We start from the raw sequence: 15,499 nt of genomic DNA on the forward strand, positions 1-15,499 counted from the left end.
CTCTGCGTGTAGGGCCTCATTTTGATTTCTTCCCTTTCATTCTATTTTAAGTGCAATTGGATAAGTATTTGAAAATGTTTATGCCATAAAAGGATATACAGAAAAATGTTCAGGCTTTTTTAGTTCTTGTTGAGGAGTTTGCTCCTAGATAATGAACCAAGTGGTCTTCTGTTTTTTTATATTTGGCTGATAAAGCCGGTAATTAAATAACTAGTCTGTGTCAATTTAAAGCAATGCATATGTTTTCAAAGGACAAGGTATTTTCTTCTTGTAGGTGGAAAATCTGCTATTTCATGTATGTAGCTTTGAAAAGGAAGAATGCAAAGTCCTTTTCCTTTTCCTTTTCTGTAATGCTATTGCATGGTCTGCCGGTGTTCATGTGTGGGTTTAATGCTTTGAGTTTTTGATGTGGATTGCAAGTTTATATTCCAGTTTTCTGTAGAGCAAAAACTTTTGGCAATTGATTTTAAATTAGCTAAAGAGGCACCAGCACAGGTTTATTTTTGGGTTTCTTTCCCCTTTGAATAATCACAGTTATTGGCATTTTTTTTTAACCAACAGGGAAGCTGTGGACAAGAAGTATGAAAGTGGCTTACAACATCCTACATAAACTAGGCACCAAGCAAGAGCCAATGGTCAGGCCTGGAGACAGGGTGAGCATGGAGCACACACTGTTTTAGAGCGCTTGAGAACTGAAAATGCTCTTCCTGGATTGAATGAATCACTTTTAGAACATAGAACATTGCAACACAGTACTGGCCCTTCAGCGTTTGATATTGCGCTGATCTGTGAAACCAATCTGAAGCCCATCTAAACTACACTACTCCATTTTTGTCCATATATCTATCCAATGACAATTTAAATACCCTTAAAGTCAGTGAGTCTACTACTGCTGCAGGCAGTGCTTTCCATGCCCCTACTAATGTCTGAGTAAAGAAACTAACTCTGACATCTGTCCTATATCTATCACCCGTCAATTTAAAGCCATGTCCCCTCATGCTAGCCATTGCCATCCGAGGAAAAATGTTCTCACTGTCCACCCTATCTAACCCTCTGATGATCATATATGTCTCAATTAAGTTACCTCTCCACCCTCTTCTCTCCAACGAAAACAGCCTCAGGTCCCTCAGCCTTTCCTCATAAGACCTTCCCTCCATACCAGGCAACATCCTAGTAAATCTCCTCTGAACCCTTTCCAAAGCTTCCACATCCTTCCTATAATGCAGTGACCAGAACTATACGCAATACTCCAAATGCGGCTGCACCAGAGTTTTGTACAGCTGCAACATGACCTCATGGTTCCAAAACTCAATTCCTCTCCTAATAAAAGCTAACACACCATATGCCTTCATAACAGCCCTATCAATCTGGATGGCAACTTTCAGGGATCTGTATACATAGACACAGAGATCCCTCTGCTCATTTACACCACCAAGAATTTTACCATTAGCCCAGTACTCTTTATTCCTGTTGCTCCTTCCAAAATGAATCACCTCATATTTGTCTGCATGAAACTCCATTTACTTTAAGTACATTTAAGTCGTCACTGGACAAGCATATGGACATACATGGAATAGTGTAGGTTAGATGGGCTTCAGATTGGTATGACAGGTCGGCGCAACATCGAGGGCCGAAGGGCCTATACTGTGCTGTAATGTTCTATATGTTCTATTACCATCTCTCAGCCCAGCTCTGCAAATTATCTATGTCCCTGTGTAACCTACAAAATCCTTCAGCACTATCCACAACTCTACTGACCTTAGTGTCATCTGCAAATTTACTAACCCATCCTTCTCTCATTCAGGTCGTTTATAAAAATAACGAACAGCAGTGTACCGAAAACAGATCCTTGCAGTACACTACTAGTAACTGAACTTCAGGATGAACATTTCCCATTAACCACCACCCTCTGTCTTCTTTCAACTAGCCAATTTCTGACCCAAACCACTAAATCACCCTCCATCCCATGCCTCCGTATGTTGTGCAATAGCCTACCGTAGGGAACCTTATCAAAAGGCTTACTGAAATCCATATGCACCACATCAACCGCTTTACCCTCATCCACCTGTTTGGTCATCTTCTCAAAGAAATCAATAAGTTTGTGAGGCATGACCTACCCTTCACAAAACCATGTTGAATATCCCTAATCAACTTATTCCTTTCTAGATGATTATAAATCTTATCTCTTATAATCTTTTCCAACACTAAACCCACAACCAGAGTAAGGATTACTGCTCTATAATTACCAGGGTTGTCTCTACTCCCCTTCTTAAACAGGGGACAACATTTGCTATCCTCCAGTCTTCTGGCACTATTCCTGTACACATTGATGACAGAAAGATCAAAGCAAAAGGCTCGGCAATTTCCTCCCTGGCTTCCCAGAGAATCCTAGGATAAATCCCATCTGGTTCAGGGGGCTTATCTACTTTTACACTTTCCAGAATTGCTAACACCTCCTCCTTATACACCTCAATTCCATCTAGTCTAATAGCCTGTATTCCAGTATTCTTCTCGACAACATTGTTTTTTTTCTAGTGTGAATACTGACGAAAAGTATTCATTTAGCGCTTCTCCTATGTTTTAGATTAGATTAGATTCCCTGCAGTATGGAAACAGGCCATTTGGCCTAACAAGTTCACACCTACCCTCCAAAGAGTAACCCATCCAGACCCATTTCCCTCTGACTAATGCATCCAACACTATGGGCAATTCAGCATGGCTAATTCACCTGGCCTGCACATATTTGAACTGTGGGAGGAAACCAGAACACCCAAAGGAAACCCAGGGGAGAATGTGAAAACTCCACACACAGAGTAACCCACAACTGGAATTGAACCTGGGTCTCTGGCGCTGTGAGGCAGCAGTGCTAACCACTGAGCCGCCGTGCCACCCGAATTTCCTCTGACTCCACGCACAACTTCCCACTACTATCCTTGATTGGCCCTAATCTTACCCTAGTCATTTTTTTATTCCTAATATACCTACAGAAAGCCTTCGATTTTCCTTGATCCAACCGCCAACGTCTTCTCATGTCCCCTCTTGGTTCTTCTTATCTCTTTATTTAGGTCTTTCCTGGCTAACCTGTGACTTTCAATTGCCTTAACTGAGCCTTCACATCTCATTCAAACGTATGCCTCCTTCTTTCTCTTGATGAGCGATTCAACTTCCTTAGTAAACCACAGCTCCCATGCATGACAACTTCCTCCCTGCCTGACAGGTACATATTTATCAAGGGCATGCAGTAGCTGTTCCTTGAATAAACTCCACATTTCAATTGTGCCCATCGCCTGCAGTTTCCTTCCCCTCCTAAGCATCCTAACTCTTGCCTAATCACATCGTAATTGCCTTTCCCACAGCTATAACTTTTGCCCTGCAGTATATACCTATCCTTTTCAAACGCTACAGTAAACATAACCAAATTGTAGTCACTATCACCAAAGTTCTCACAGACCTCCAAATCTAACACCTGGCCGGGTTCATTACCCAGTACCAAATCTTATGTGTCCTCGTCCCTTGTTGACCTGTCTACATACTGTGTCAGGAAACCCTCCTGCATACATTGGACAAAAACTGACCCATCTCAAGTACTTGAACTATAGTATTCCCAGTCAATATTTGAAAATTTAAAGTCCTCCATAACAACTACCCTGTCATTCTCGCTCCTATCGAGAATCATCTTTGCTCTCCTTTCCTCTACATCTCTGGAACTATTCAGAGGCCTATAGAAAACTCCCAACAGGGTGACCTCTCCCTTCCTGTTTCTAACTTCAACCCATACTACTTCAGTGGATGAGTCCTCAAATGTCCTTTCTGCAAATGTAATACTGTCCTTGATTAACAAAGCCACACCTCCCCCTCTTTTACCATCTTCATTGTTCTTACTGAAACATCTAAATCCCGGAACCTGCAACAACCATTCCTGTCCCTGCTCTACCATGTCTCCGAAATGGCCACAACATCGAAATCCTGGGTACCAACCCATGCTGCAAAGTTCACCCACCTTATTCTGGAAGCTCCTGGCGTTGAAGTAGACACACTTCAAACCAACTTCTTGCTTGCCGGTGCCTTTTTCAAACTCTCAATTATTAAATAAATTTTATTTTCCAAATCCAGCCGTGAAATGAATTATGGAAATGTCCAAAATCCTGAAGTGTGTTTTAATGCCAGCATTTTAAGATTTTAAAGAGCTGACAACTTCAAACTCAGAAGAGAGAAGTTGACAATATTGAGATTAGTTCAAATCCTGCCAAGGCAGATGGTAGAATGCAATTTTTTCAAAACTTAGGAATTAAAAGTCTAATGATAAAAATCTAATGAATTGTTAGATTTTCGTCTGCTTCACTAATGTGAAGGAATTCTTCAACCCACACCTGGTCTGACTACATGTGACTCCAAATCCACAGCAATATGATTGACATTGAACTGCTCTCTCAAATGGCCTAGTAAGCTATTCAGTTGTATCAAACCACTGCAAGTCAAAACAAAAGAATGAGACTGAATGGATAATCTGTAACCAACTACAACAGTATCACACATACAAATGTCCCTGTACTATTACCTGGTGCCTAGTACCAAATTTGGGACTCCCACCTCACAGCACCATCAAAACTACCTTCCACATTAGACTGCAGTGACTCAGGAGTTGCTTTTTCAAGGGCAACTAGGGACGTTGCTAATCTAGGCAAACAACAGCCTGACACAGTCAGACTCATGGATGGTACCTCACAAACAATGTCTCAGATATCACCATCACTATCCTTGGATATGTCCCATCCCACTGGCAGGATAGGACCCTGAAGAGGTGGCTAGACAATGGTGTACAGTCAGGAGGGAGTTGTCCTGGGAGTCCTCAGCATTGACTCCAGAATCCATGAAGTTTCATGGGTTCAAATCAAATGTGGAAAAGAAAGCCACCTGCTGTTTATCATGTTACCTACAACCCTGCCTCCTCTGGGCTGATCAATCAGTATCCCTCCTTGTTGAACAACACATGGAAGGTACATTGGGGGTGGCAAGAGTACAGAATGTATTCTGGGTGTAGGACTTTAATGTCCATCACCAAGAATGGCTTGACAACACCACTACTGACGGAAGTGGTGAAATTCTAAAGGACATAGCTACTCAACTGGGTCTGCACCAAGTGGTGAGGAAACCCACAAAGGGAAAAATACGCTTGACCTCAACTTCACCAATCTGCTGGCTGAAGATGTATCTGACCATGACAGAATCAGTAAAATAATGCACACTCCTTGTAGAGACAATGTCTCTCATCTTATTGTTGTGTTGTGCTATCACTGTGCCAAATGGATAGTTTTCAAACAGGTTTTGTAACTCAAGACCAGGCATCCACAAAGCACTTTGGGCCATAATCAGCAGCAGAATTGTATTGCAATACAATCTGCATCCTCATGGCCTATCATGTCCCCAACTCTCCCATTACCATCAAGCCAAGGGATTAACCTTTGTGAAAATGAATCGTGTAAGAGGGCATGCCAAGCGCAGCATCAGGCATACTTGAAAATGAGGTGTCAACCTGATGCAGCTACAAAACATGACTACTTGCATACCAAACAGTATAAACATCAATTAATAAACAGAACTAAGTGATCTCACAACCAATGGATCAGATCTAAGAATAGTAGTTCTACTACATCCAGTCACAAATGGTGGTGGGCAACTAAACAACTCACTGGAGGAGGAGGCTCCGCAAATATCCCCATCCCTGATGATGGAAGAGCCCAGCACATCAGTGCAAAAGATAAGGCTGAAGCAGTCACAACAAACTTCAGCCAGAAGTGTTAAGTAGATGATCCACCTCAGCTACCAGTCTTCAGCCAATTTGAATCATTTCACGTCACGTCACAAAATGGCTGGAGATACTGAATGCTACAAAGGTTACAGTATTCCAGCAATAGTACTAAAGATTTGTGTTTGGATTAGAGTGGTGCTAGAAAAGCACAGCAGGTCAGGAGCATCCAAGGAGCAGGAAAATCGACATTTCGGGCAAAAGCCCTTCATCAGGAATAGAGGCAGGGAGCCTGCAGATTGGAGAGAGAAATGAGAGGGGGTGGGGGTGGGAAGAAAGTATCATAGAGTACAATAGGTGAATGGGGGTGGGGATGGAGGTGATAGGTCAGGGAGGAGGGTGGGGGAAGGTAGCAAAGAGTACAATGGGTGAATGGTGGGGGGGGATGAAGGTGATAGGTCAGAGAGGAGGGTGAGTGGATAGGTGGAAAGGAAGATAGACAGGTAGGACAAGTCATGAGGACGGTGCTGAGCTGAAGGTTGGAACTGGGGTAAGGTGCGGGAAGGGGAAATGAGGAAACTGAAGTCCACATTGATGCTCTGGGGTTGAAGTGTTCTGAGGCAGAAGATGAGGCATTCTTCCTCCAGCCGTCGGGTGGTGAGAGAGCGGCGGTAAAGGAGGCCCAGGACCTGCATGTCCTCGGCAGAGTGGGAGGGGGAGTTGAAATGTTGGGCCACAGGGCGGTGTGATTGATTGGTGCGGGTGTCCCAGGAATGTTCCCTAAAGCGCTGCGCTAGGAGGCGTCCAGTCTCCCCAATGTAGAGGAGACCGCATCAGGAGCAACGGATACAATAAATGATATTGATGGATGTGCAGGTAAAACTTTGATGGATGTGGAAGGCTCCTTTAGGGCCTTGGATGGAGGTGAGGGGGGAGGTGTGGGCGCAGGTTTTGCAATTCTTGCGGTGGCAGGGGAAGGTGCCAAGATGGGAGGGTGGGTTGTTGGGGGGCGTGGACCCGACCAGGTGGTCATGGAGGGAATGGTCTTTGCAGAAAGCGGAAAGGGGTGGGGAGGGAAATATATCTCTGGCGGTGGGGTCCATTTGGAGGTGGTGGAAATGTCAGCCAATGTCATTTATTGTATCTGTTGCTCCCAATGTGGTGTCCTCTACATTGGGGAGACTGGACGCCTCCTCGCAGAGCGCTTTAGGGAACATCTCTGGGATACCCGCACCAATCAACCACATTGTCCTGTGGCCCAACATTTCAACTCCCCCTTTCACTCTGCCGAGGACATGCAGGTCCTGGGCCGCCTCCACCGCTGCTCCCTCACCACCCGACGCCTGGAGGAAGAACGCCTCGGAACACTTCAATCCCAGGGCATCAATGTGGACTTCAGTTTCCTCATTTCCCCTTCCCCCACCTCACCCCAGTTCCAACCTTCCAGCTCAGCACCATCCCCATGACCTGTCCTACCTGCCAATCTTCCTTTCCACCTATCCATTCCACCCTCCTCTCTGATCTATCACTTCCATCCCCACCTCCACTCACCTATTGTACTCTGTGCTATTTTCTCCCCAACCCCACCCCCTCTCATTTATCTCTCCACCCTGCAGGCTCCCTGCCTCTCGTCCTGATGAAGGGCTTTTGACCGAAACGTCGATTTTCCTGCTCCTTGGATGCTGCCTGACCTGCTGTGCTTTTCCGGCACCGCTCTAATCCAGACTCGGGTTTCCAGCATCTGCAGTCCTCATTTTTGCTGAAAGATTTGTGTTCCAGAGCTTTCCATGTTCCTGGCCAAACTCTTCCAGTACAGCCTCAATACTGGCATCTATCCAAGAATGTGAAAACTAGCCCAAGTGTGTTCTATGCACAAAAAAAGGACTTACACAATCCTGTCAATTATTTCTCCCTCAGTCTATTCTCAATCATCAGAAAAGTAATGGGAGGTGTCATCAACACTGCTGTCAAGCAGCACTTTGAATTCAAGAAGTGAGATGAGAGTGACATCCCTTGACATCAAAGTTGCATTTGACAGTGTGTAGCATCATGGAATTTTCATAAAGACGATGTTGATAATTACACAGCATTCCATTCCATTCCAAATTCAATTGATATTGAATTATATGCAAGCATTTTGGTCTGGATAACATTCATGCTTGGGACGATAACCAGCTTGTAATATTTGGCACTGCGCACATGCCAGGTAATGACCATTTCAATATGAGAATCCAATTACATTCTTGTGACATTTGAATCCTTCACCAATAAAGTCCTAAGAGTTGCCATTGGCTAGAAACTCAACTGGATCACCAACATAAGCATCATGTTTATGAGACCAGTTCAGAGTTTGGGTGTTCTGGGATGATTAGCTCACCTCCTGACCCTTATCAAACACATCGTACAGAGAAGGTCCATTTTCAGGAATGTGATGGAGTACATTCCTTTGCCTTGATGGCTGCAGCTGCTGCTACACTGACAAAACTTGGCACTAATCAAAACAAAGTAGTCTGCTCGATCAGTAGTAATCCATCACTTTAAAAGTCCATTCCCTCTCTTACTGTTAGATTGTAGCTGTGGTCTGAGCTTTGTATGGAATGCACAAGTCAACTTAGCCGTTTGTCTTCACCAGCACCTCTGGAATAGATAAGTTCCAGCTTAATACCAAGAGCTTGACTATACCATTGCATTGAAGTTCCCTTCCAGTTGCAAATTATCTCAACTTGTGTATGCATCTTTGTTTTTTCACTTGTCCTGTCCAAAACATTGCCACCCCCAACTCTCAGCACCATCAAAGAACCTTCCCCACTGGACTGCAGTGATTCAGGAGCTGCTTTCCCAAGGGCAGCTAGGGAAATGCTCATCTTGCCATGATTCCTACATCTTGAGATGAGACATTAAACTGAGGTTCTATCTGCTCATTTAGATGGTCAGGATAAAACTGTATTAGATATACTGTCATGGTTCAAAAGGGTGGATTCCCACATCTTCTTAAGGACATTTAGGAACAGACAACAAATGCTGGCATTGGCAGCCATTCTGACATCCCATGAAAATGTTTTTTTAAAAATCTCATGACACTGTTCAAAGAATAGGTGTTCTCTGGTGTTTTAACAACATTTATCTCAAGCAGTATTGTAAACAAAATCACTTTCTGGTATAACAACACTGGTATACTTCATGATTATTTAGTTTATGCTGTGAATTGTTTTGGAGCATCAGGCACATGTAAGTTGCTTTTTAAATGAATACATTTTTACTCTTCCTCAGTTCACATTTGCTTAAGCACATTTGAAATTATTTCGGTTAGGTTGTTAATCCATCTCTTTTCTTAACAGTAGGAGTTTTTATTTTATAATATTTGAAAATGTCTTTATTGTTATCCTTTAGGTAGCACTTGTTTTTCCAAACAATGATCCTGCTGCTTTTATGGTTGCATTCTATGGTTGTCTGTTGGCAGAGGTCGTTCCTGTTCCTATTGAAGTACCCCTTACTAGAAAGGTAAGACTTGTATTTTGTAGAGTAAATCCGATTTATCTTTTGCTCATAACGATAGAAGTACAAACAAAAGCTGCCTTAAAATATGCTGAAATTAATTATCCAAGTCACTACTCATCAGTTGTCGGGAAGTTGATGAACTAATCTTACTTGAAGCACCTTTACCATTATTATTTTCCTCCAGTCATTAACCTCCCAGAGGTACTGGTTTGAGAGTGGTGAAAGCATGAAGTGTAGCTTTGTCAGCATTTATAAGGAGAAAAGATTGCTTAACATTTTGAGTGTAAATATGTTTGTCAGAATTGGAAATGGAAAATGAAGCAAACTATTTAACAGAATGGACAAATTAAAACTCAGGTGGTGGATGAGATGGGGAGTCCACCAGAAGTAAGATTTAAAGTGTATCCAGTGAGGTTCTGTTTAAAAACTAAAAAGTGATGATAAATGATTGAAGACGTAGAAAAAGGGAAAGGATGAAAAGATGTTGAAATCAAGAACAGACTGGAAATGCAGAGAAAAAGTAATGCTGAAAACTGGCAACTTGCCACTAGATGACAAAACACAAAGAGACACGCTAACATCCTGAGTTCAGACTCTTTCCATTAGATCAGGCTATGTCTTATTCTGCTTTCACTGTTTCATTCTGTATGTTATTAACATTGTACATCTATTGTGAATTGTTGCACCTTTTACTGGAATTTCTGACAAGTTTATTATCAATTCCCAAATTTAATTCTCATGCTTCTAAGGATGATTTTCTTTTTCTGAATAAAATCAAAGTGTATAATGCATTATGCATTGTTGCAGGCCCCTGATTAAAAGTGAAAGTAACAAACCTTGAAAATCCATGAAGGAAGAAACTACTCCAGCCACTGGAATTCTGAAACATGTCTGGTCTAATCATTCTCCTATGACCGGTGTTCCTTAAAAACTGAAAATGTTTTGGTAAATCAATCTGCATCTGTAGAGAGAACAGCCAGCATAATGTCTGAAGTATAGATCCTTCATCAAGCCATTTTTCTGACCAAGGATTAGCAACTGGAAGATTAACTTGTCAGTTCAGTGCACAACACTTCTATATTTGAAGTTGGCAGAGAATAACGGAATGTTCTGTGTATGTTGGCAATAGTTGTCTGGAGGTTGAACTGCACACCGCTGTGTTAAATTAATATCTTTTGGTGTCAACTTTACACGGTGGCTCAGTGGTTAGCACTGCTGCCTCAAGCATAGGGACCCATGTTTGATTCCATCCTCGGGCAACTGTTTGTGAGGATTTTGTGCGTTCTCCTTGTGTTTGTGTGGGTCTCCTCCGGGTGCTCCGGTTTCCTCCCACAGTCCAAAGATGTGCAAGTTAGGTGTATTGGCCATGCTAAATGACCCCATAGTGTCCTGAGATGTGTATGCTCGGTGGGTTAGCCATGGAAAATGCAGGGTTACGGGGATATGGTAGGGGAGTGGTTCTGGGTGGGATGTTCTTCGGAGAGTCGGTGTGGTCATGATGGTCCGAATGACGTGCTTCCAAATAGTAGGGATTCTAAGAATAGATATACAAAATAAATATCTGCTGTTTTCTCATTTTCTTCTTAATTTTCCTTTATTTTTGACAAATTAACCCAGTCTGAAGATGGATCATTGAATCCGAAACATTCACTCTGCTTTCTCTGCCGGACCTGCTGAGTTTTTCCAGCAAATTCTGATTTTGTTCCTTAATCTTTGCACTTTTTATAATTCTACTAATTTTGTGGAATTATCTGACACTACTTAAAATGCTTGAAACATTATCTTGAGTTCAGATATCTTAGTGCATTTTTGTAAACTCTTTGAAAATAGCACCACATATTTAAAGTCACTGATACTTAATAAAAGATTGCCTGCAGTAGTTTGTTTGTATATTTTGTCTTCTAAAGTATATGTGAACAATAAGTCCGGAAAATGTTCATGTAAAAACAAAGTTAAGCATCACTTGAGTTGAAGTGTGATATTTGCTCTTAAATTATTAAAAGGATACTTTTTTTTTGCATTGGGGACAGGAAATGAATGATTAAATGATATATAATGAACTAGCTGTGCACATTCTGAAAATCAACTCTCACGAATGAAGAAGAATTATGAATTTAAGAAAACTGTACTGTTCCAGCAGGGGCTGTACAATTAAATAGAGTTCTGAATATGATAACTTTTAATATGTCCACATACACACAGCTTAAACCAGTACTGCTAGCTCTGAAGTTCTACTGACCACCACCTAATTTGTTTTCTTATTAATAGATATTACTGTAAAGCTATTGATGAATGTTTATTCTGGAACTTAATTTATTTTAAAGTTATAAAACTTTGCCTCATGTTTGAAGAGAAAAGCAGCCGTATTCTTATTATGTGAGCCTTTGTGAGCCCTGTGAATGTTGGAAAGGGGTGCCTCAAACCTGAGACTGATCCTTTTGTACTAAACTCATGCATTTTCTGGCAGGAATCATTGAAACTACCTTTTCAGAATCCTATTTTGCACATCTCTTGGGATCCAGGGAGAACATTTCTAATTTCTTGCAGAATATGCGGCTTTTCTGAACTTTCCTTTTCTGCACAGCATGATCTTTGCTCTTCATTTAACAGGAATGAGATGATATTTAATACTGACCAAGGAAATTAAAGTATGGACACAGTAGTGGATTGACCGGAGACCCAGAAAGTTTAAGGGGCAATCAGGACCCTGATTGTGGAACCTAGCATTTTTCTTGGTTGAAACATGCTGGAACAAGATGTTACATCCAAAAAAAAAGTTGATATAGTTTGAAACGAAGTATGGTTTTGGGCAAGAAATTCTGGTTTGTAGCCAAAATTGTTTTTAAAAATTAGATGACAGGCTACACCTATTTTAAATGCAGGTTTTATTTTGGCTCAGAGCTACTGTAATTCAAAATAATTTAATCATCCAACAACATTGTTTTACATTCAGGCCAGATGCTTGTGTTCTTGGTTTCAAACCTTATAGCTGAGGTGGATGACAGTAGTTCGGATTGGTTTTCCCTTGCTACACAGACACAACGTAATGCTTGCTGCACTGTCAGGTTCTTGCTTTGTCGCATTACTGCTGGTATCAGTTTGTGAAAAATTTAGCTCTCAAAACTAAAACAACTAATCTGTCAAAGATTGGACCATAATTACACACCATCTGTTTCTCGCATATTGCTCATATCCCACTGGAATAAAAGTGTTATAAATACTTTATTAACTAATCTGGTCTAAAATAATGTCTGAAAATTATTCCATTCTAAATGTAACATGAAGTACTTTTAACTGTTGCACAAAATAACCAAAATAATCAAACAGAAAAAAATCCCACTAAATCACATTTGCTCTGACTATCTTGCTGTGCCTATGTGTTCACAGTGGAGGTGTGCTTCATGCTTTCACAGTCCACGCATGCGTAACTCAGCATTGCTGTGTGATGGGTAACACGCAAGTGAGAAAGCACCTGACCCAGTACATGTTAAACAATGCATAAAAAGCAACTACATATGTATTCAAGCATAATGAATCAGATTCAATTGTGAAACACTGCAGATGCTGGAAATCTGAAATAAGAAAACAAAAAGGCTGTAAAATATTAGCAAGTCATGCCATATCTCTGGCCAGGAACAGACACTTGAAGTTTCAGTTTGATAATTTTTTTTCATCTGAACTGAAAAATAGAAATAGAAATATCAGAGCTTGGATGTAGGTTTGCTCACTGAGCTGGAAGGTATGTCTTTAGACGTTTCATCATCATACTAGGTAATATCTTCAGTGAGCTTCTGGATGAAGCACTGGTGGTATAGCCCACTTTCTATTTCTGTGTTTGGGTTTCCTTGGGTTGGTAATGTCACTTCCTGACCTGTTTCTCAGGGACTGGTAAATGGGATTCACGTCAATGTGTTTGTTGATCGAGTTCTGTTTGGAAAGCCATGCTTCTAGGAATTCTCACGCCTGTCTCTGTCATGACAATTCCTAGAAGCATGGCATTCCAGTCGGAATTCTATCAACAAACACATTGATTTGGATCCCATTTACCACTCCCTGAGAAAAAGAACAGGAAATGACATTACCATAGGAAATGATGTCACCAACTCAAGGAAACCCAAACACATAAATAGAAAGTGGGCTACACCACAAGTGTTTCATCCAGAGGCTCACTGCAGATGGTTACCGGGTATGGTGACGAAACGTCTGAAAGCGAACCTTCCAGCTAAGCAAGCAAACCTACATCCAAAACCTCACCCTGAGCGACAAATCTTCTCAAAACTCACTAATATCAGAGCTGCTTAGAATTCTTGAATTAGGTTTTATTGTCACGTGTAATCAAGTACAGTAGTATTGTGAAATGTTTACAATGTCACCTCTCATGGTCCCATCTTGGGTACAGAGTACCTAGGTACAAGTCTTAGATACAAGAAGAGGAATAAAGGAGAGAAAAAAAAGCTGCATTACCTTACAGTGATTCATAGTATGAATTAGAAATAAGATATAGTTAAAAGGATAAACATTACGGTCAGAGAAACAGATTACAAATAAACATTACATTGCTTTTAAACTTGTAGAAAGGAGGAGGCAGGAAAAACAAAAGAGAAGATCTGTGATGGTTTGGATGTTAGGGTTGATTAAACTACAAGATTTCATGACGCAGCAGCCATAAAGAAGTGGTTTTATATATATATATTAAAGCAACAAAGGCTGTTTCCAAATGAAGCAATAATTACTACATAAAACCTATCTGAAAATATCTCATGAAAGTATAAAGAAAGAAACTAGACAAAGATCAGTCCAGCAAATATAAAGGAAGAAAAACATGCACAATGAAAAGAGGTAGAGGTTAAGATCTAAAGTTGTTATAAAATTGAGCTGAAGAGTGCTGAGTCAAAAGGTAAGGTATTTTTCCTCATGCTTACATTGTTAACTGGGACACTGTATAAGACCATGAACAGAAAGGTCAGCACAGTTGCAAGGTGGAGAGTTAAAATGGAGAACAGCCAGGAGTGGATTGAGCAGAAGTGCTCTGCAAAGTGCTGATCCAATCTGCATCTGGTCTCTTCAGTGTAGAGCATCCATATCTACCAGGAATGAAGAACATAAATAGGACAGGAGAAACTGGTGGGATTAAATGGTGACAAACCCCTTGCAGCTGACAACCTACATCTTGAGGTTTTAAAATTGGTAGCTGCAGAGATAGTTGATGCTTTGGTTTTGATTTTCCAACACTGCTTAGATTCAAGAACATATCCAAAGGATTGGAAATCATGAAACTTAAACCTCCCACTTAAGAAAGTCAGAAGTGAACTATTGGGCAGTTAGCCTAGCATCAGTTTAACATAAAATGCTATAATCCTTTATTAGAAAGTTGTGACAGGGCACTTAGAAATTCATAAAATGTTTAAGCAGAGTGAAAATGAGCTAATTAACTGGAAATTGTGCTTGACAAATTGCTTTGAGCATGTGGCTACTCACATGGATAATGGGGAACTATTTGGATTTTCCAAAAATATTCGAAAATATGTCACTCAAAAGATTATCGAGTCATAGAGATATAAAGCACGGAAACAAACCCTTCCATCCAACATGTCCATGCTGACCAGATATCCTAAACTAATCTAGTCCCATTTGCCTGTATTTGGTCCATAATCCTCTAAACCCTTCCTATTCATATTCCCATCCAGATACCTTTTAAATGTTGTAATGGTACCAGCCTCCACCGCTTCCTTTGGCAGCTCATTCCATACACACACCACCCTCTGCATGAAAAAGTTGTCCCTTAGATCACCTTTAAATGTTTCCCCTCTCACCTTAAGCTTATGACCTATAGATTTGGACTTCTTCACCCTGGGCAAAAATGCCTTGTTTATTTCGCTTATCCATGCCCCTCATGATTTTATAAACCTCACCCCTCAGCGTCCGACGCTGTAAGGAAAATATCCTCAGCCTATTCAGCCTCTCCCTATAGCTCAAACCCTCCAACCCTGGCAACGTCCTTGTAAATCTTTTCTGAACCCTTTCAAGTTTCACAACATCCTCCTATAATGGGGGGAACAGAATTGTATTCAGTATTCCAAAAGTCCCCAACCAATACCCTGTACAGCCACAAAGTGACCTCCCAACTCCTGAACTCAATGCACTGACCAATAAAGGAAAGCATACCAAACACCCCCATCATGATTGTGTCTACCTGACTCTATTTTCAAGGAACTATGAATCTGCACTCCAAGGTAGACAAAATTAGGGTGTGGG

At 41.2% G+C, this 15,499-nt stretch overlaps 1 protein-coding gene across 5 annotated transcripts in view; it reads left to right on the forward strand.

Moving 5' to 3' along the window:
- Positions 1–15,499, forward strand: part of LOC122550323 (disco-interacting protein 2 homolog C) — a 615,797-nt gene that overhangs the window by 435,091 nt on the left and 165,207 nt on the right. For all 5 annotated transcript variants that reach the window (XM_087987546.1, XM_087987548.1, XM_087987547.1 and 2 more), the window contains 2 exons: positions 562–653; positions 9,137–9,247. In XM_087987546.1, the coding sequence (XP_087843672.1) occupies positions 562–653; positions 9,137–9,247 (203 nt within the window). The remainder of the gene's footprint in view (positions 1–561; positions 654–9,136; positions 9,248–15,499) is intronic.

The sequence above is a fragment of the Chiloscyllium plagiosum genome, unplaced genomic scaffold, assembly GCF_037043375.1.
Source record: "Chiloscyllium plagiosum isolate Xiang-an unplaced genomic scaffold, Cpla_swu_hap1 HiC_scaffold_5, whole genome shotgun sequence".
Classification (NCBI taxonomy): domain Eukaryota; kingdom Metazoa; phylum Chordata; class Chondrichthyes; order Orectolobiformes; family Hemiscylliidae; genus Chiloscyllium; species Chiloscyllium plagiosum.